Consider the following 22,497-nt stretch of genomic DNA (forward strand, 5'->3'; position numbering starts at 1 on the left):
CCTGTTCTGCTTGGACAGGTGTGTGTTTATTGCAACTAACATTAGCTCATGTTGCACAGCCTATAAATATTTTTCCACTGATACAATAAATCCCTTTGTCAATAACCAACCAATGAAGCATATGACTTTCACATCACTAAGTTCTGGCTCCTGTTAAATAGGCCCCCCCTGGAAGAAAAGAATAAATGAGTGATATAAAAAAACAAAATCACACAACATCAGCGTTTGTTGGAATGGAAGAAGAGATGTAATTTCAACGATATGGCCTGAAAATCTGTTACAGCCCCCTATCGATCATATAGTTCTTTATTCTAGGAGCAAGCAATATTTTTTTTATTACCACAGAGCTATTTTTTCTTTTTCATTTCCTTATTCTACCTATATAAATGGTTGTAATATTTACGCACATTCTCTTCCAGTGCAATCTGTTCATACACAGCATTGCATGGTTATATACAAAATACACTCTGCGCATTAATTTTAAATGACTCATTGAAAAGTTAATGATATGGATGATAAACTGTATCAGAACAACACAGGAAGATATAACAATATTTCAGAATTGCTGTAAGTTCAGTAAGAGTTAAGAAAAATTAGTAGCCTACCTTTAATTAATAATACCTTAAAATTAAAACCTTCATTATTTGCGAACCTGCCTGAGATTTGTTAAACTCTGTGAAATCTGTGAAAATCCCAAAATGTCTAATCAATAAACGCTGATACACAGTATACAGTATTACAATTTGAGGGGTGGTAGGATATGTTAGAAGAGTTTTAAAAAACTACAGCTAAAATAAATAATATAAACACTGTATAAGTCTGTATAAGTCTGCACATACTGTGTGTACAGTATGTGTTTGTGTACAGGTATGTGCACCTGCATTGTGTGCGTGTTCCTGCCTGCTGATTGATGAAAGCTGCGCACTGGGCACCAGTCTAGGCTTTCCTCAGGTTTGCTGGGACTAATTTCAGGCGCCTTTCACCTCGCTCATCATCTGTACTGTGCTTTTCATGAGACCTGCCCTCTTGATGGACGCTTATCAACAGCTGCTGTTTTTCAACCCTGGTCAAGAGCCAACAGTTCTGGACAGACAAACTGACTGGAGGGCAACAAGTATTGACAGATGAGATCTTAGAGACACTCTTAATTAATTGGGGCCAAAGACAGAGTGATGAGATTAACATTTACTTTGCTTCATTATTGGTAACCTTCCACATTCCATATATATATATTATATTTGCACCCTCCACTATAATCTGAGTGTCTTTACAGATCGAAAGGCTAGAAACAGAGTAAATAAAATAAAATATTAGTTTATTGCTTGTTAAATAAGCTCAATATGGATAAAACATTCTGGACAAATGCTTATGTTGTATACTTTATGTCCCTATAATTTGTTGTTGCTGTACTGTTGTGCTCATTTTCTCCTGTTTGGTTTTACCATGGTGTAAAGTCAAGGCTGACCATGCAGCCTTTTCAAATCCTCCATCAGTGTCCACAGTGTTATATTTCAGCTACAGCGATCACACAATGGCTTTATTATGTTTGTAAGTAGAAAAAAAAAACTGAAATGCAGTTAGCATTGCAATTACATGTGTGTGATGTATTTGGAGCATGGGCCTGTACAGAGATTGTGTAGACAGCTGCTTTTGTTCATATGAAACTGTTTCTGAAGGGCAGACAACTAAAGACAAGACTGAGTGGTGTCTGGTCTAAACAAATTTTTACAGTGGGATGCACCAAAAAATGTGAAATATACCCCCCTGCCAAAAATGAAGTGAATCAGTAAAAAAGTAATGATGAAAATTTTAATACTCTCTCCAGATTTCAATGCTACAAAAAGGTCTTGCTCAATACAGAAGCCCTATTATTATTATTATATCCACATTTTACAGCTTCACTTATATCCAGGAGCTGGATTCATTAAGCGAGATTTATGAAAAATCTCCTCACATATTTTCTAGACAATATTTAATAACACAGTTTGCCTGGCTATTCACTTCAGTGGAAAAGAGTTGTCAAACCAAAGACAAAGCCTTCTGTAGGGCCCCAGCAGCTGTCAACAAGGGGATCTGGGTCCATTCATTACGCAAAACACTTTTGGCATCCATTCATTGTGCACCTTATATGCAAAGAAATCTTTAAAGATAGGTGGAAGAAATGCTGTGTAAATGTATATGTATATGTGTATATGTATGTGTGTGTGTGTGTGTGTGTATATATATATATATATATATATATATTCCTCAGAACTTGTCAAAGCATTTGATTTACATGCCAAGGCCAAACCTAATAATTCTGGGGAAAAAAAACCCAAGCATTTGTCTGACCTTTGACTCTGGCTGGTGTGAGGCAAATCCTGTGTCTGACGTGGGATAAGTCTTCATGGCTGCAGCTGGCAAGTATGATGTATTGGCTCCTGAGGATACATCTGTGGAAACAATTTGAAATTTGGATTTAAAATTGTTGTCGTATAGTAGACCAGGTGTGAGGAAAAAGTTACATTAGTTGACTTCATGGCAAATGTAATTCAAAAACACCAGGTTGAAAGAAAAGGGCTCAAAACAAGGGCTAAGAATCAACATCTGGGAAGTGTGGTGATACTGTAGTGTGATGTGAATGCACGCTCAGTTTCTCAGTTACACCCTATTGTCTAATCCAGCAAGAGTTTGATGTTCACAACTAACAATTTGAAAACTCCTTTTAAATTAAAGTTTGTGGTACCTCTATAATTTATATCCAAATGTTAAATTAAGATTTATTTAAACTCCAGAGAAAAAGGTTCTCTAAACTTTGAATTAGATGATACACACTATAATCATAATGGTATGGCTTCAAGACTTCTGTAAAATGGCACCTGATTAACAGTTGTGACTTGAACAGCTCAAAAGAAGACACTTCAGGTTCAAGTTACATATATTTCCATGGTTGTCAGAGTGAGAGACCATCTCTCCAACTTGGCTGCTAAAAGACCCATTCCATGAAAACAATGAGGCTGCCTGGGCCACCCACATCTTAAAGTAATAATACATAAGGGAATACATAAGGGATATTTAATATTGTGGAGATACCATTGATATAATAGAGAACAGGTGCTCAGTTTGTTTATGTGTAGAAAAGCACTACACATAAATCATAAGCTTTGTGGGTTTGGGGGTTATAATATATGTGCCAAAAGTCATTAACGCCTAATAAGTACAAATTAAGGTTTGGGGCAATGTTGTGGTCACAATTATTTTGATTTCAAAATGATTTATTCTAACATTATACATCAATGTATCAAAATACACTGTGTCAAGTTCTAAAAACATGTTGCCCCATACTTTCATGTAACTCTATTTCACATATTCCAGCAATCAGAAAAAAAAAAAAAAACACTCTAACATCCCCAGCAAAATGGGACACTTGGTTAATGGTGGTGACGAATAGGCTGTCCTACCTTGACCTGCAATAGAGTAGACCATGGAGTTTGTTCCTGCGGGGTTCAGACCTCCATCAGAAGGCCTGCCGACAGTGTAGTGAACAGCTCCAGCTGATACCACGGCGGAGCTGCAACAATCATAGAAGGCTGGTTTTAGCTGCCTCTCCCCTACCTCGCCTTGCTCACTCATATCTTGTGACAGAGCTCATATTCATAGAAACCTTAAGACAGCTGTATATAGAGCAAGGAAAAGGAAAATAAAATGTTTCCCACACACAAGAGATTTGCCCTGGAGTGATCAATACAATGCTAAAGCTAAAAAATCACATTTAAACAAAGCTGGTAAAAGAATGGGGAAATTACCAAATCATGATGAAGGACAATAATAAAGGCAAACATTTTTACAAATGTTGACAAACAGCAAAACAGCATCAACAGAATAGACAGTGTGAAGCCACCAGCTCTGTCTCACCTTTCGTGTGTGTACAATGTTCGATTCTGCAGGTGTAGTTTTCCCTTCACGTGCTGGTCCCAGTCCTAAAAACACACACATACATACATACATACAAACACACACACACACCGTCCAAACATAGACTCAGACAGCTTGGACACACTGGAAGCTCACTGCTTGCCCTCCCCTGGTAGCTCTTACATACCCCGTGTATAAGCTCATGACTGAGAGCAATTAAAGAGACAACATCTTGGATAAGTTAGTTAGTTAGTCAGTTAGTTAGTGGCTGCTCTTCAAATCTAAACATTTAGCTACAGTATAAGCTATTTTAAGGCTGAAATGCCCATTTTGTCATCCAAAGCCAGGACAAATTTTAAGGTTTGGAAAATATCATGAGCATCACATGACCTCCTGTTTTCTTTGGAGAAAACCTGTTTGCCTGTTCGTTTAATTCTCCATTGTCTATATTTAAATAAGGTATGAGCTAGCAAATGTTACGTTGGTGGTGAATAATTTTGTTTAGTTTTTAGTCTACAATATGTTTTCAAAACAAGCATCATTAGACTTGGACTGATGACTTCACTCACCTTGAGGTTGTAGACCTTCTTGTCACAGATGCTACACTGGTGTGGCAGTTGAGTGGGTGTGACAGCGTGGTAATCATTGACTTGATAAGGCTGAAGTGTCCTGGTACCTGATGATAGGGTTTCCTCAGTTCCATGCAGGGGCTGATAGCCCCCAAATCCCTGTGTGCCACTTGAACCCAAAGAGGAAACCCCGCCACTGTGAATGAACTTGGGGTCAGAGGTTGGCTCCTCTGGGTTATACAGTTCCGTTCGAGACCGAATTGGCTGCCCAGCTGCTGTCCACACTGTGGCTGCGTTGGAAACCATATCCACCTTTCCAGCGTGACTCAAGTTGGCTGGGCCTTTCCATTGCTCCTTATGCCCAGTGGAGTTATAGACATTTATGTTCTGCTCATTCACACTAAATCCAGCTTGTTGCCCCTGCATATCTAGCCCATAGAAATCTCTCTGAAAACCAACACTGTTCGTGTTTTTTGCCTGAGTGTTGATCACTGTGTACTGTCCATCACCTGCTGTGGCTGATGAGGCAGATGTCCCTCCAGCTAAGTTGTACTGAAGACGCCGATCAGTATCAGAAGGGTAAGTTGACCCTGACTTTTTACCATACTCCGCTCCCTGTTGGCCCACTGTGCCCCCTGCACCAGGATGGTTCAGTCTCACATTCCCTGGGTTTTGGTGGAGTCCACTTGCCAAGGCCCCCAGAGCTGAATTTGAGGAGGGAAAACCTAGCACCCCTGTGGGGAAGGCACCCTGTGGATTCCCAACCATAGTTGAAGTCCTTAGCTGATTGAACAGGGGTTGGGACATGGCAACATTGGAAAGAACCTGATTGAGGACGGTGGCGGCAGTGGCTGTGTTGCCGCCCTGAGCCAATTTGAGGCGATGGAGGGTGAGCTGGGCCTGAAGCTGTGCGAGCTGGAGGCTGGCTGGAGTCAGGAGAAGCTGCTGGTTCTGCTGCTGAGCCCCTGCCTGCACACTGCCTGGCAACTGGCCACCCACCTGGAGGCCTTTCTTATCGGTGCTGTCCACAGGCACCGCACCGATGCTGTAGGAAAATAAAACAGTTCACAAATCCACTCTGCTTGCTAGATGTCACACAATAGCTAAGTTTGTGTTTGCGTCTGTTGTCATATGCATGCTCTACAAGTGGGATTCAGACTAGGCACTTTCAACAGACCCAGACAAGCCAATCCGATTTTGTGGCTTCATTCTACTTTTTTATTATAAATGGTATGCTAATTGAGACTGCTACTCATTATGACACTGCTAACAAGCCACCACCAGCAGTTAAATTAGCTACTTTGATTAAGCAGAAAGCTACAGAGAAGATATTTCATTCAAATATACATTTCCTACAGTACTCCTGGAAAGGAAAGTTTCAGTTCCTCATATTCACACAACTGTTTTCTCTACAGCTAACATCAGCAAAAAAGTAAAATCTTACAAATGATCAACCAGCAGATGGCCGACAGTTGGGCACAGCCATCAGCTGGCTGTCAGTGCTGCTGGGTTTAGGATAAACCAAAGGAAGTAACCAGTGCCAAGAGTTATTACATAGCACAGATTCATCAGTTTGCTACTGATGAATCTGTTCTCTAACCTTAAAATATATTTTTGTTTTTGATCAGTAAACATATTTTCCTTTGGTAATATGGCTGATGAACGTAGCTAGGAAAAAGCAAATGTCCATTATTACAACTTGCAATATATCCAGAATTTCTTATATTGTCTAATTTCATAATGGTATCTTTTTTGTACACGTTCTGGTAAGTCTCTCAACCACATGCCCATGCAGTAGAACCTGGGACAATGGATCTAGCAATGAGGCAATGTGGAGGGCATGATTTAACAAAATTTGTAAAAGAAATACTGAAACCTAGGGTTCTCAGCCTCTGTTTTTCTCCTTATGTCACAGATATGTCTGTCAAATTTGCTGACAAAAAAATCACCTGCTAAGCCAGTGATAGACCATAGACATAAGTGAGCAGCAGCCTCCATAGACCAACTACGTTATATCACTAGACTAGGACATTTACCGTGGACAGACTCTCTGTCTCTGCCCCATTATTCAGTCCTGTTGCTCTTGCTACCTTTCTGGCTTACGTCACTATGGTCAGTCCAAACCAGGGCTATCATGAGACATCGTAACAGCATTCATCATCATTTCCATTCACCAGTGTGGAAAATCAGGGATTTAATCTTTAACAGAGAGGTCACAGCATCTCTACCATGGATGGGTGGTGTAACACAGTTGCAGCTAAAGAGGGACAGCTGTATAGAGCACAGTTCAAATATCAAAAGGTTAGCGGCCCTAGTACCCTGTTTTCCTACTGGTATACTGTACTGTACACCATGTACAGTCAGTGCTGCTGGGTTTAGGATAAACCATGTACAGTACAGTATACCATGTACAGTACCTTGTTTCTTCCTGTCTGCAACTGGGCTCCTCAACAGCTAGCTAACATCTAGCCCCCCCAGCACACACACACGCAGACTGTCACAAACTATAATCCCCCCAACCCCCACTACACGTTACATTAACGCACATCTGGACAATCACTGCCACCTCCAAACATTTGCACTCTACACTTTACATTTTAATTATGTATATTTATGTTCCTTGTAAACATAGTTCTTGCTTTTCACTCTTTTCTTTTACTATAACTGTCCTTTAGCACCAATATACTAAGACAAATTTCTTGTATGTGCAAACTTACTTGGCAATAAAGTCTGATTCTGATTCTGATTCTGATCTTCTTACAACACAAACTACTGTAATAGAATCACTTAAAACCACATCACATAGCGCTGTGACCCTGTTTGACTGGTCTGTCCTTTCAATTTTTGATGAATGCCCTCACATGCTGTCTAAACTTAGTCTACTCAACTACTCATCACATTATCTATGTTAAGCACCTGACACCTCCCTATCTAGCCACTGCTCACACCAACCCTGCTGAAAGGTGACAGAGCAATGAGTTTATGCATGAAAATGAAATTAAGTTCTAAATTGTAGACAATGTCAGCCATGAATTTTTGTGTATAGAGATACTGACACATAATGGTTAATTTGTAATCATACATAAATCCTTCAAACACGGGTGGAAAGATGGGTTATACAACAGGTTGTGTTAGTCCTTAAGTATAAAAAAGTTCAAGAGACATAGATATGAATTTATGCAACTGAATCTTGCGTGAGATTATCACCTTAAGGTCTGTTTTCCCACTGGCTTCTTTAGTTATGATATGGACTTGTGATTGCACTGCCACATCATAAACTCATCATATCACAACCATCACTCATACTTCTACTAAGATACAGTATAAACTATCCAGCTGTGGACATATGGTCCTGAAATCACACCCCTGAGCTAGAAAATGAAAACTCAATGAAGCTGTCTAAGTTTGTTTTGAATTTTGACATGACTGAACAATTACATATACTGACTTAAGGCTAAATGGTTTAATGGTTGTGCAATTTTAACTGATTTCTATCACTACAGTGTAAAATACAGGTGTAATTCCAAAACCTTGGCAGAATCAAATTCAACATTAATTTAGAGACAATTGAGAACTAATTCTGTGCCTGCAGCTCCACATCACAATGGCTTAGTTACATCAATATAACTTTCTTTTTGGCATACATGTTCAGTTTACATAACACACCCAGTGTTATGACTTACTACCATAATATTTGTCCAGTCAACTTGGAGCCAGGCTGCTCACCAGCCATTTTTGAAATTTGCTGGTCGAACTACTAAAAAGTTCAAATCTAAATATCAGCAGTGGATATTATTACTATTACTATTACTATTTTCAAAGAAAAATAAGATTTTTAATTCTAAATTCTTTAAAACAATTTTCCATCATTTCATCACATTCAAACTGTTGCCCCATATATATATATATATATATATATACACACACACACACACACACACACACACACACACACACACACATATATATATATATATATATATATATACACATATATATTACTGTACATGCATTAAGTATTAAGTTAAATGATTACATGGGTATTAGGTTAGGTTTTGTGTATTTACGATACATACATTAATACATTAATAGCAAAAAGTTAAAACAGACCTATAGTCATGCTCAAAATCTAACCACAGTCTAAGGGGTAGCACACATAATTATGACAGCTGACTCATTTTGGACAATTGACAATCCCCAGTTTTGCCAGTTTTGATTGTACGCACTCTTAAGCGAACAAGCATGTTGATGGAGAGATACACTTACACCATTCCAACTTATGACTCAAAGCTATAAATACAAGAGTTGCCCTCTGCTGTCCCGAGACACAGTGTCCTTAAAAGACTAATATGGACTCTTGGGCAGCTGGCAGAGTGTACGAGACACTTCAGACCAATCTTGTGATGAGGGAATATAGGTGTCAAACAAACTTCAACCAGGTGTGGCAGGGAAGAGTTTAACAGAGTCACAGAGGAGAGTCTGCAGACAGAGATGACAAGAGAGAAAAGCTAGCAAAAACTTTACAAATGAGTAAAGTGATTTAATGATGTTATTTTGAAACAGTCCTTACAGCCATGCCACCAAGACACAAACAAATGGGATGTGTTTATCATTCATATATCAACTTATGATAAAAACTAAACAAATGCAAGTTAAAATGCATTAGAATATGTGTAACTATACGTACTATATGTACTAACAGAGAGAGTAGCTAATTATATGTATTAATAACACAACAGTGAAGTAGATAATACTCCAGTACATACTTTGTTGGTCTTTGTGGCAAATGACAAAGAGAAAGAAAGAAATATTCAGAAATTGGGTATAACCTAGTCTTCTTCAAACAGACCAAATTTCTGCTAAATCAGGAGTACTATTTGGCTGCAGAGAACAGGGTGGCAAACTGTTAATCGTGTATAATCTATAATCTACTCTTTTCAACAACTGGGAATATAAGCAGCTCTGCAAAAAAATTTAATCACTGACACATCCACCTCTGAACCAGGGAGCTTATATTCAAGAATATTTGCTAATTCATGCAATGCAGGGAACCAGGGCTGCTATTGGCAGACAAAAGGAAACAAATGTATTTTAACTTGCTTATAGACAAATAATTTAAATCACATAAGTAAGAGCAGACATTCTTCTTTTCTTCTTATGCGTACACGCAAAAAACATGAATGTCTTTATAAACTCTTGGCAGAAAATACTGAATACCCAATTCAAGTTTTACCAGAGAGCGATAAGTTTGCATCCCAAAGACAAAACTGTAACAAATATTTAATAACATCATGTACAAGATTAGAATATAACAAGCGCTTTTTGGCTGTGATGCTCTGACCCTTATGTCATTTTTCATTTTTATTATATGAGTATAATGGCAGTTTGTCTGTCATGTGTTACTATCGCCCTACTCTTTGTGACTTGTTCCTTTGACAGCCAAAAAAAGCCTCTCACCCTCAAAGTCATGTCATGGCAGGGCTTCTAGACAGACAGACAGTATTAGGTCAGTCTTAAGAATAGCGTCATGTGGTCACTGAAAAACTCATGCACATAAACAAATTTGCAAATTTACATATGTCAACATATCTCTGTTTTGTTTCACGATTGAAAAGGATAAAGGTATCTGGAGCATAAGGAATGGGTTAAAGTTAACACAATCAGCTCATAAGCCTGAAAAAAACAACAACTATGAGTCAAGTTCAGTTATGTGTTGAACTGAAATGATGGCTGATTTACTTTAAAACAAGAATGTACATATTCCGGATATTGTGTAGCAGACAACTGTTGATCCGTGGATTTACTACAGTGAAGGGTAGGCCGAGCAGATTCTGAGACAAGTGAAATTTTATTATTTGTGCTTAATCCCTGCTTTCTGCTTCTGACTCAGCCATCTGACTTCTATTGTAAATTTGACTGTTTTTTTTTTCATACTTTGATCAGATTTCACAGACTATCTACTAAAAGATGGATGGTGGTCATGGTGGATTATAAACATAACAAGCACATAACAGAGTTGGCTTTGGCTGGCACTCTACTGTAGGTCTACTGATCAATGTAAAAACACTGGATATTTTCTGAGTCTGTAGAGGAAATAACATAGAGAAATGTCTCTAATAATTTTAAATACTCTCAGTTCCTGTCTGCTCCTGAGGCACAGCTTTCTCATCCAGTACCAAGACTGCTGTCAGGTGCAAAGCCTGAATAAAAAGTTTCCGACAGGGAAAATGCTGAACAAACGCCTTCTTTTTCCTGGTGAACAAAGTATCCTACAAACATATCACGGCATCATGATGTCAGCAGTTATCTATTCAAAAACACTCCTCTCTAACTTCTTCTAACCTAACTTTAAATTATGGCTTTCCAGAGCACGGTGATCATACTGTATATTGTAAATAACACAGACTACTTGAAAAATAATACTTATTGATAAAACTAAATGTCATTCATTGATTAAATAAAGCATAAAAAGTAAAGCATCTTTACATTAAAAAACAACTTGTCAGTTTTATTTTTCCTTAAAACTCCACTTAACCAAAAAAAAAAAAAAAAACAAAAAAAAAAAAACCCAATTGTTAACAATTGACAGCAACAGACAATTATTATAGAAAGGCATGATCCAGTGCTGCATCATTCAGTTTGCAAAATATGTAATTATCTTCCTGGCTGAAATTGATGGATAACTGTTTCCTGCCATGTATTAAAAAGAAAACACACATTTAAAAGCACTTAGGATACACCACAAATCTTTAACTTTAAAGGTTAACATACATTTACACTGAAAAACCTTTCAACCACTCTGAAAGCTCAGCAACTGTCTGTGCACATTTCTACAAATGTATACCTGGTGGTCAAACAACACAATATAAGTTATGGAAATACCAAAGTTTTACCGAAGTGCATCAAATATTTGTCAGGACAGCTCTGTCTTGAAAGTTTAGATCTAAGCCCCATTGTCCTCACTTTCACAGAGATCAAAGACAGCTCCATAGTCATAACAAAATGCCACATGGGTCCAGCCAGTCCTCAGAGCCTCATCGGAGGAAGTAACAAATTAGAGGAAGGATTCAAGTCCAGCTACAGAACAGCCCTCTACTGAGTCCAGTCAAACATCCAACTAAATATTTCACAGCGTCCAAACACAATGCAGCTCCACAGACATCTATAAATCCTGCCTCCATGCACAGTCCTAACACAGTACAGCTGACAAGACTTACCACCACATTAACTACACAACTATAAACTGACAATGAAAAGCACACCTGATGGTATTACAAGAAACACACAAACCTTGAAAAGACAGGCAGCGGAGGTCCAAGTTGCACCTATGACACTACACTCTGCACTGCTCCTCCATAGTCTGACCTCTGGCCAGCAGCTGAGACTGGCATACGTCCCTACCCTCTGACATGACGACTAATGCTAGCACATGTACGCTAGCATAACATCACTGCCAGTGGTCTTTTCCCTATGTGAGTGACGCTGCTTCCCTGTGTTAACCGGACAGGCAGAAGAGACACATGTGATGAGAAGTCACAAGTGGTCAGCCTGTGTGTGTGTGTGTGTGTGTGAGGACGGGGGTAGACCAACACATAGGGAAAAAAAGCATTTACACAGGAGGCCATCAGTTAATGCCGTGCAGTCCTGAAGCTGCTGGTCCCAGTACAACTTAATGCAGAGTCAGCAGTCTGGTTCAAAGTAGTAGAAAACAACTAAATGTCTGATTACTACTGACCCACACCAAATGATAGATTCTGTCACTCCTATCAAACTGTCTACAATGCATATTCTTAAAAAGTAAATACACCAAACAGATACAGCCCATTTAGTCTGTGAGACAAAATGGTTATGATGGACTCTTTCCTCACAGAGATTCTCATTTTCAATGTGTCTGGTGATTGTCAGACATGGAGCCTAATGTTTATTTTTATGTGAAGCATGTCATTTTCTTCATTGTAAAGCACTTTGGGCTGCTTTACTTGTATAAAAGATGCTATACAAATAAAGTTTATTATTATTATTACTGTCTGCATCATCTCAGTCAAAGCAAACTAGTGATAACGGCTTCAAGCAATGGATTTTACAGCCCTGTGAAAGTGTTTGTAGTCTACAAATGGCCTCTTTTGTTCTTATGAGATGCTCTGATATCACCAACTACACTGCCAAAAGCAGAAGAGTACCTCTATGACTGTCATTCCTCCCTGTAGGCTTAAACAACCACAATAAAAAGTTGATGTGATGTCAAAGTGTAAATCTATTTAACAGTGTTTTAATTGAGATGATTGAGATCTCCTCATAAGTTAATATGAGCATATCAGACATTGCTGCGCTTCTAAAATTTCAAGTCAACTTTTTAAGTATCAAGAAGCTATTTTATCTATCTAATATCTAAGTTATTAAGTTTATTTTTACTGTTTGAAATGCTCAAACAAAAAGGGTATTGATTTAGTGCAATTTAGAAATAATTTATAATTTCTAAGTTATTTATAATAAAGGTAAACAACTGTTGACTCTTCTGTATGAATAACTAAAGATATTTTTTGACTGTTCATAGAAATATTGAACAACATTTTTAAATGTCAAGTCAGGTAAATGAGAAGGAAATGCTTCAGAAAAACAAGGAAATAAATTTAAATATCACAGGATACACATCAGGTAAACTGAAAATATGAAATGGTTTGAGAGATTTAAGTCTTATGTACAACCACACTTCTATCAACTATGCAATGATATGGACATTTTCTAAAGGATGTTGTATGAGGGAGTTAACTTGAAACACACTGCACACTATTTAAGAAATCATTTTGTTTCTTTGTACCAGTGCATTGTGTGAATAAATCAAACAATTTAAATATTCTTTCTTTTACATAAGAATGATTTCCTTTTATATAAGATGAAATATAATAATGTAATATGATTGCATAAATGTGTAATTCATTTCTCTTACCTTCCAAGTATACACTGTTAAACAATAAGCTGTGATGAAATAAATCTTACAGCAGAATACAGGTAAATCTACAATTTAATCCACTCTTCTTTTCTGCCTTCTTCTATACAGATCTATCTGTAGATTTTTAGCAGCTGCAAATGAGTGCTTTACCTAATCACACAAGCATTCAACTCCAAGGGAGGAGTCACACTGACAGTTTTACAGTCACTCCATCTGTTAGCATCACAACCAGACAGACAGAAGTCACTTTTTATCCTGTGCCAGTTCTATACAAATTATATGATGATCAAGAGGGATATCACCTGAATTTATCACTATTGATGTTGTTGTTGCTCTTCTTCTTCTTCTCATTATTATTATTATTACTATTATTAAAACAACTCAACTGAATAATCCTCTATGACCAATGTATAATTTTATATATATATATATATATATATATATATATATATATATATATATATATTCTACAAGTGCATTTCTGAAACTAAGACCAAGAAGATATCTTGTCTTTCTAAATGCATTGAATAATCTGTTACTGTAAGACTAAGACTGCAATACGACAATAACACTGTATTGTATTATATCTCTCTCTCCCTCTCTCTCTCTCTCTCACACACACACACCCACACACATACACACACCCTGCATTTGGCGAGCAGCTGCAATGCAAACACTGTAAGTGACAGTGGGTGCTTGTCCGAATTTTTGTCACAAAAGTACAGCTTTGACAGCCAGAAACCTTAGATACAGAAACATACTGAAAATCTAAAACCTTTCAACTCTTTGTTAATTTCTTTCTCTGTAGTTGTAGAAACGGCACTTATTGTAGGTAGGACAGAATTTTTGATAAAACACACACACACCCACACACTGTATGTGTCTGTTGAAACACTTTTTCCATGGCCCACTAGGTGGTGCCATGTATTGCCATAACAGGCCCCAGGAGGTCTGACAGGGATGTATCGGCCAGCCATAGGAGGGCACTGTACTCATTTTAATCTGTGTGCCTTCTTCCAGTCTGCTAGAATAGGAGTCACGATGTTTTCATTTGCAGACAGTGATTTAGATACAGTGACTCACACTGTAATATTTAATGTAATGTCACTTTGGTTAGTAACGGGATGGGTGAAAGAGCTTGAGAAATACTTTTTCCAATCCCCTATACAGAATTGACTAAAACCAGGCAATAAATACAGATAAGCAAATATGGACACTTTCATTCATACACAGAAATACATGGACGGATATGCATGGACATCAGAAAATGTAACTCAAGACACTAATCAAAAGGGGACCATGCGACCCTTACTCTTCCCAATATGGCATAAACTGTTATTGACATTCCAGAGCCTTAATTTAACTTTTCAACAAATCAGACACGTAGCCGAGGCCTGCAAAATCAACACATAGCCGCCATCATGCCATGAGAGACGGTTGTATGGGCTGAGGAATGGGTGAGGATGCAGGGTCAGCTTGCTTTGCTCCACATTTGGCTCAGTTGCAAGTAGGGGGAGGGGTAGGGGGGGGGTGTTCCTGATTTATGGCGGTCCAGCAATGGGTGAGGTATCCTGGGTACAGAGACACAGGGTCCGGCCCCTCACGACCCCCATAATACTGATCGGTCCACAGTAAGGCATCACTTGGATTCATCCCATGTTTCTCTGATGGAGCTTGTAAAATGCTCAGATTTATGCTGGGGATCAGTCACTGGGGTTTTATGAAGTAATATCAAAAGGTAAACTAAAGTTTGTGTGGTAACTAGAATCTGATATACTCAGCCTTGGCAATTCACTGTCAAATAAACCTGGAAGTTCACATGCCTGACATTCAGTCACTGAGTGAGTCACACACACTTAGGCCCAGAGACATGCAACTAAGCCCTAGGAGGCTTACGCTGGAGAAACATTTTTCCCACTTTGCTCCCACATACATATGGTAGCTGTAGGTGATCTTGTTTCAACTATAGGGATGGTGTAACGTGGGATATTGGGGTCGCAGAGAAACATACAGGTCAAAAGAAACCTTTTGACTTGACAGCTGCCTCCCAACTGTGGAACTTAAAGAGCATTCCTACAAATACGTCCCCTAGCAGGAAAACTGCAATTAGTCTTGAGCTTTGCTGACATAATGCCCACTTGAGGACCTGAGAGTGACACTCGTTTGAGGTAATTGCTAAGAAATAAAATATCCTTGAAAGTCAAAGTTCTAAAGATGAAAAGAAGTAACACTCAAGAAAAATGTTTCAGAACACTTGAAACACACTATTTATAGATTTCTTTCCTGGACTAAAAATGTGCTCACAGGGCACTTTTCTTAAGTAAACTAGCAAAACTTTCAAATGTAAACCATGAATTCCAACACTACCGTTTTTCTGACAGATTATCAACACTTGCTGCTCTTTTCTTATCAGATGTTCTGTGGTCAGTTTTGATGTGAGAGTGCTGACAAGAGCTAAGAAAAGCCCCCCAGTTACCTGGGATCCGCTGACATTAAGTGTCAAACTGGGTGCTGAGAGCTAGGGGCCAGGTGACTGAATCTCTGAACAGCTTGCTTGGACTTTGGACAGAATGACATCAGAGATCCATCTGGCATGTCAAAGTTGCTGCCGGCAAAAAGAAGGATGGCGACCGCGCAGGCTGCAGGGACAGTCTAAACTTACAGCAGCTATAGCTCTTGTCACAGTAGCCACCCAAGTTTGAGAAAAAAAGTCCTTGTCTCTTAATCCTCCAGAGTAAAATAAAACTGAGTGAGAGGGAGCTACATTAGAGGAAGAATTACAGGAAATAGTGAGCCCTGAATCAGTTTCAAAAATAGCACATTTTTTCCTTAGAAAATTGATTTAGTTTAAGTTGGATTAGAGAAATATTTGTGAGGTAGGAATTCAAGCAGAGGAAGCATCACAAGACTCAGAGGTGAAGTAATATGAGGAGTGCGTTAGGATTGTGTTGGCTTTGACGACTCAGCCCGACCAGCCATTTTTCCTGCTGCTCTGAAATAGTTATTTATAGCTACTGCCTGGGTGTAGACAGTAAATTTCTTTTTCACTGGCTGCTGCTGAGCTGTCCGGTGACACATTGAAAGTCTATCATTTTTCTTTATGAAATTCTGCAGTTCCAAATATTATCACATAAAACATATTAAAATTTCCACAACTTTACAATGTATTCATGAGTAGCTGCAGGGCACACTGAGGATCACCTAACTGGAGTCTTCCCCGACAGCGGTCAGCAACATCGGAGCTATATTGGTGCACAAGGTGACGTAGCAATGATTCCCACAACCCCTCCTTCAGTCCCTCTCTCCTTCCTTCCTTCCCTTCAAATCACCCTCTCTTTCTCTCCTCCTTCTTACCTCACTCCCACTCTCATCCATCTCTGTCCAAAGCAAGCATTGCATTTTACCATCTGTCACTGCTGTCATGCTCACAAATACCAATCAAGCCCGGCTGGGCTGTCCCACTCACTGACCTCCTAACCAATGGTAGTAGAGCTCCCTCCTCACCACCCATCATTTTTTTAAATTGCTTCATTGCCCTTGAGCAGCGCTCAGGCTAGTGTAGTAGAGGTTTCCTGCCCTATTTTTTATAATATTGCTTACTTCTAGGGAATAAGCAAAAACTGATATTTTCAAAGAAAAATATAGCATTTGTGATCCAAAAAACGTACTGGGAGTAAACAGTCCTAAGCCAGCACCACTGCGACAGGTGGTTGACCACGATTGCCAAGCGAAGCCCTGCGGTTCAAGAGACTGTTCAGGAAACAAAAGATCACAAATAAAATCCCTGCAACAGCAATCAATGTACAGTTTCCTGTTCACTCAGTGTAACATACACCAAATAATAGTGCTGTCCCCGTCATACGGGAAATTTAATTATGGTATGTCCATGTGCCTGCGCCATAGTTTAAGACCTATGATATGACTTCCAGGGTGGCACAGACTCAGCATTTCTCTTTTTACGCCAAGCATGTGATTGAAAGTGATAGTGAACCAAGGCAGGCATGCACAGGATTCCCTACTTAAAAGTGCCTAAATCAGACAGAGGAAAAAGTAGAAGAGAAAGAAAAAAGGTGGTGGGAAAAACATTTTTTAAAAAAACAAAAAACACTGTATCTGATGCTTTTAAAAAGTCAGGCATAGTAATACTATAACAAACATCTTTCCATTTTTGCCAAGCAATTAATACAGTATGAAGCACAGAAACAAAAGCCATATTCACACGTCTACAATTTCAGGGGAACTTTCCCCACTACAAAATGATGTCCGGCCTGTATTATGTATATGTAAAAGACATATGCAAGGGATGCAGGGAAAAAAAGAAAATTTGAATTTAATAATTTTGTAACATGAAAAATTTGAACCTATTTATACATATGTTTGAGTACATTGTGTTCAATTTGCATGGGATCATTGGGAGACCTCAGGTTCAACAAAACACAGTTATCAGCACGGAACATCTACTTACAAAATTACAGACATAGTGTAGTGTTTTCTATGTTTCTCAGTAAAAGAGAAAGACATGTATTAATATGATTAATCATAGCATGGCATGTTCTATTATTATATAGCGGTATAGATAATGAATGAATAGTATGGCATATTATTTAGTCCTATAAATGAGTTTAATATTCATGTTGAAACTCACTGTTATAACACTAACAGAGAACAGGGGTTATGAGGATTATAGACTAAATAATGGCTAAAGAAGGCTAAAGTTAACATGTCCGACGTTTGTTTCTGCTAAATTTCCAATACTGACAAGATGGATTCCACCCAAAATGTGTTGAGAACTTTTATTAACAATGAAAATGGATTAATATGGTTGCTGAAATACAGTACCATGCTATCATGTTAGCTTCTTGTTTAAAGTGAGGACAACAGATGGGTGAAACATTAGGGGAAAACAGCCAATCTCTCCACACACACACACACACACACACACACACGGTGGACACAATACAGGTCTGACAGTGACAGGGAGGGCACTGCAGCCATATGCTTCAACATGTCTCATCCCAGGAAGCTGCTGGCATCACAGGCTGCTCAAATAGCCATTAGTACAAATTAGCCCAAACAATGAAAGTGAACTCAGCAACTTTTCCAACAGCTGCTCTGTAAAATCCTCAAAGTGACAAATGAACAAAAGGAGAAAAAAAAAGCAAAAAGAGAAAGTCGCCCAGCACAACCCCAGTGTAAGTGAGAAATCCCCCTCAAAGCCGGTGGACAGAATGGGTTGGCTATGCCCGGGAGTAATGACCATCCAGAGATTTCTCTGTGGAGCCTGGTCATTGAAATAATACACACTCATAAAACAGAAGTGATAAAATAAGGCTATTCATTTTTTATTTCACCATTTTACAGCCACAGATATACAAATATACATTAAATACCACACAGCATCTGAAACTAGGAAAACCAGATGAGGAGGGGTATTCATGTCAGATCTGAAGAAAAATGACATGGTGGGATTTTCCTGTTTTGTTCAGAAAGTACTCATAAATAAGTGAGTGCATTATAAAGGAGGAACTTTTACTGCCTGTTTTATTGCACTTTTATAACAGGCACTATCATAAGCCACTTCTTCAAACAGAGCCAATTTTTTTTTTAAATTGTTACATAGTACATACATACAGTATTTACACATAACATACAGTAAAACACGTTGTTCATCAGTAAGCCATGCTGTTTCTCTCTCTCTCTCTCTCTCTCTCTCTCTCACACACACACACACACACACATATATATGAATACCCTAAAATAAATCTGCTTATTTACTGATTAAGAAATTGAGCCTTATCTAATCGAGTGTCGCCACATGATAATGACAACAATCCACAGACCTGGCTGTCAACAGTTTTTACAGAACTGTTTTCTTCACTTGAAAGTATTTCCAATAAAAACTGTCAATAGAAAGTCTTTCATGTACATAAAACCAAAAAAAATCTACACTGCAGAAGTAAGAGAGAAAATATGTTTCATAACAGCTACAAGCAACCAGAGGCTGAGATATAAGGCATTAGCCGACAATCTTAGCTAGCAAAGTTTTATCTTCAGTTTGCTGTCTGCAAAGGAAACTAGCAAATCCACACACAGCGGGGAGGCAGGAAGGTTACTGCCCTGCTATCTTCGCATTTATGAGTCACTGACAGCTGTGTCTGAGCTGTTCCAGACCCACACACAAAAACATGAACATGAATGCAATTTTATTCATTTCATGTGGACCATACGCTCTTTGGCTAAAACAGTTCATGAAAAATGGAATGGAGGGAACAGATTCATGTGAGCAGTGCAATTATAGCCAATTATTTAATAATGGTTGTCTCTATGGGGAGGTCAGAAGCCACCACCTGTGCCCTCCCACCTCCCTAAAGTGCAGTTGATTAATTGGGAGGTTAATTGACAGGAATGGGTTTTGACCTTGTGCTGACAAACAATAACCCACGCCCATCAAAGCAAGTATTTTAGGTGGCCCATTACCATGCCTGATTTCTAGTCTGTTTCTCAAACTACCAGGCATGACAGCACTGCTCTACTCTCTCCTCTTTGTTTTTGTGTGCATCTGTACCCCTGTCTCTTTTGCTGTTTAAAGCTTTTTCTGTTTCACCCTCTCTGCCTTTCCACTGTCTTCCTCTCTTCAGCCGTTCCCCCCTGAGACACACACACACACACACACCACACACACACACACAGACACAGACACACAGACAGACCTCTTCATTCATCCCTGACACTTGATGATAGCAGTAATAGAGAGGCTGATTGCAGAAGCCAGGAATAGAGAGTGATGTAATGTTGTCTCTACCTTGGAGCCAGCACCATGAGATAATGTTGGAAATACAACGTTACCTAATGATATAGAGTTGTTATCTCACTAACATGTACAAACTGTCCATGTCTGTGTTAACACAAAGCATGTTTTGTACTCTAATATCTGAAATAAAATGTATCTAATATATCATTATTGTTAACTAGAAATAGTCAGTTTGGTCTCAATACATTACAGTTTTTCAGTAAAACCAGTGCACTTGTTTGTTGACCTTGATCTCTTGTCTAGTATTAACACCAGAGAGGGTAAACCAATGACAAGCCCATCATGCCTACCCAGAGTTAGGAATCAGTTTTGACAACATGCTCCACCAAAAGCTCAAACCAAGAGAGAAGCCAAAAAAAAAAAAAAATGCAGATGTGCATGTATGTGGGAAGAGAAAATAAGAGAAGTGTAACATACTGAAAGAGACAGAGTGAGCTATGTAACAGCAATGAATCAAGAGTAATAATAAAATGAAGAGGATTCTTTGGCTTTCACTCACTCTAGAGTCATTAACTTACATGACCGATGAACTGAAAAACAATTATGACATTGCTATTTAAGTCAAGGAGTGCAAACCATTTTAATAATAACTACTACCCCCACCATTGAAGAAAAAAAACCTCTTTTACTTTGAGCTTCAAAACTTGTTACATCAACACAATGATGATGCCTGACCTAGTTCTCAAAGTAACTATTTTAGTGTTATGTAAGCTTTGTGCTGACGGACAGTGTGGTGACTCACTCCAGACCCACAAACCTTTATGTGACTCACCACTACACCCAAAATATTTCAGATTATGCTCCACACTTTGGTACACACAATGGCACTTAAAGGTGAGAGGAAGTTGAGCTTTGTCACAAATCAGACTGTAAACTACAGGTAGATTTATGAATCTGCATCCAATGTCTTACTTTACATTTTTTAAATTAACCAAGATCAAGTGCAGTTGTGCAATGTCTACTCCGAAAGTTTATTTGAAACTGCATTTGTAGAATTATTGTTTGATATGTTTATGATACAATAAATAAATAAATATTCTTGATGATGTGGCTTGAAGGTTAGAGAAACAAGTGTGTGAAATCCCCAGATTGGCAGTATAAATCTGGGTGGTAAAGTGAGAGAAGGCTCCTTTGTCGTTACACCCTCTTAGGTGTTCTTAAGTTATCAGATATAACTGTGATTGTATGAATGCTTACTAGCACTGTACCTTTCTGCAGTTCTATAATTTCCTCTTCACCTGAAGATAAAGTTAGCGTCCTTCATCATTTTAAGGGATTAAAAGATTTCAGCTAGAGACACCTGATTTCTTGGACATGCCTACATCTAAATAAGAAAATTTCCACAGATGAGAACAACCAGGAGAGAACAGCAAGTTGTCTGTAAAATCCAAAGGCAGTAGAAAAACAGTGGTACTACTGTGCCTGTCCACTCACTGAGCTGCCGGAGTCTAATGCACAAACCAAAAAGAGAAAAATACAAATTTTGAAATTGCAGAGTCATATATCGCTATAGGCAATTTACAGAACATTACTTTTAATGCACCATGTTATAACCACATCAACTCATAGTATGTAAACACATTCTCCAATTTCCTTTTGCCTTATGTCAGTTTCTCCCAATAACCCAGAATCTTTTTCTAATGTAAAAACATTAAATAAAACATTCAACACATATGTAAAGATGCTAAGCTACTGTTACACGGATGCGAGGGAATCACCTCAGTTTTTGAGTTCGGAAAACATATTCATAAATGACTTCCATTAAATCATTTACTATCATGGTGTAGAGTTTGGCAAAATGCCATGGTTTTTGATTACAGGAAAGATAATACTAAGTGGGCTTGGTGACAGACTGAGTGGTTTTCACTGGTGGCACTGTGGTCTCTTGAGAGTCTCTCTTCCTATTGCCATCCTACTCGGCCCGTTTAAATCTAATCCCTGAATGTAAATCTGTTCCAAAGTTCTGTGGGACATCACTGGTGCAAAATCTGTCGCTAAAGTGTGAAATAGCTTAAGGGAAATGTAGTTAGGTTAATGTGTAACTGTAGCTGCAGTGTTTCTGTAAACTTATTGCACAGGTTTTAGTCTTTACAGGACCCTGGAGACATAAATTGCTACTTAAAACTTCCTCTCACCACAGCAACTGACAGACACTGTAGACAACATTACAGTTTACCTATACAACTAACTAAATCTACACTTATTTCCAGTTTGCAGCATAGTCAAAGAATTTAGGTCAAAACTAATGAAAATAAGGGGTGACCTGATAGCTA

The 22,497-nt window shown here is 38.5% G+C and overlaps 1 protein-coding gene across 2 annotated transcripts in view; it reads right to left on the reverse strand.

Annotated features, from left to right (window-relative positions):
• The window catches only part of rbm20 (RNA binding motif protein 20), a 52,065-nt gene that overhangs the window by 11,482 nt on the left and 18,086 nt on the right, over nt 1-22,497 (reverse strand). For both annotated transcript variants that reach the window (XM_018679722.2, XM_051070742.1), the window contains 4 exons: nt 4,464-5,508; nt 3,895-3,959; nt 3,441-3,550; nt 2,332-2,432 (listed from right to left, as the gene is read on the reverse strand). In XM_018679722.2, coding sequence (XP_018535238.1) covers nt 2,332-2,432; nt 3,441-3,550; nt 3,895-3,959; nt 4,464-5,508 — 1,321 coding nt within the window. The remainder of the gene's footprint in view (nt 1-2,331; nt 2,433-3,440; nt 3,551-3,894; nt 3,960-4,463; nt 5,509-22,497) is intronic.

This window comes from Lates calcarifer, linkage group LG5, assembly GCF_001640805.2.
Source record: "Lates calcarifer isolate ASB-BC8 linkage group LG5, TLL_Latcal_v3, whole genome shotgun sequence".
Lineage (NCBI taxonomy): Eukaryota > Metazoa > Chordata > Actinopteri > Centropomidae > Lates > Lates calcarifer.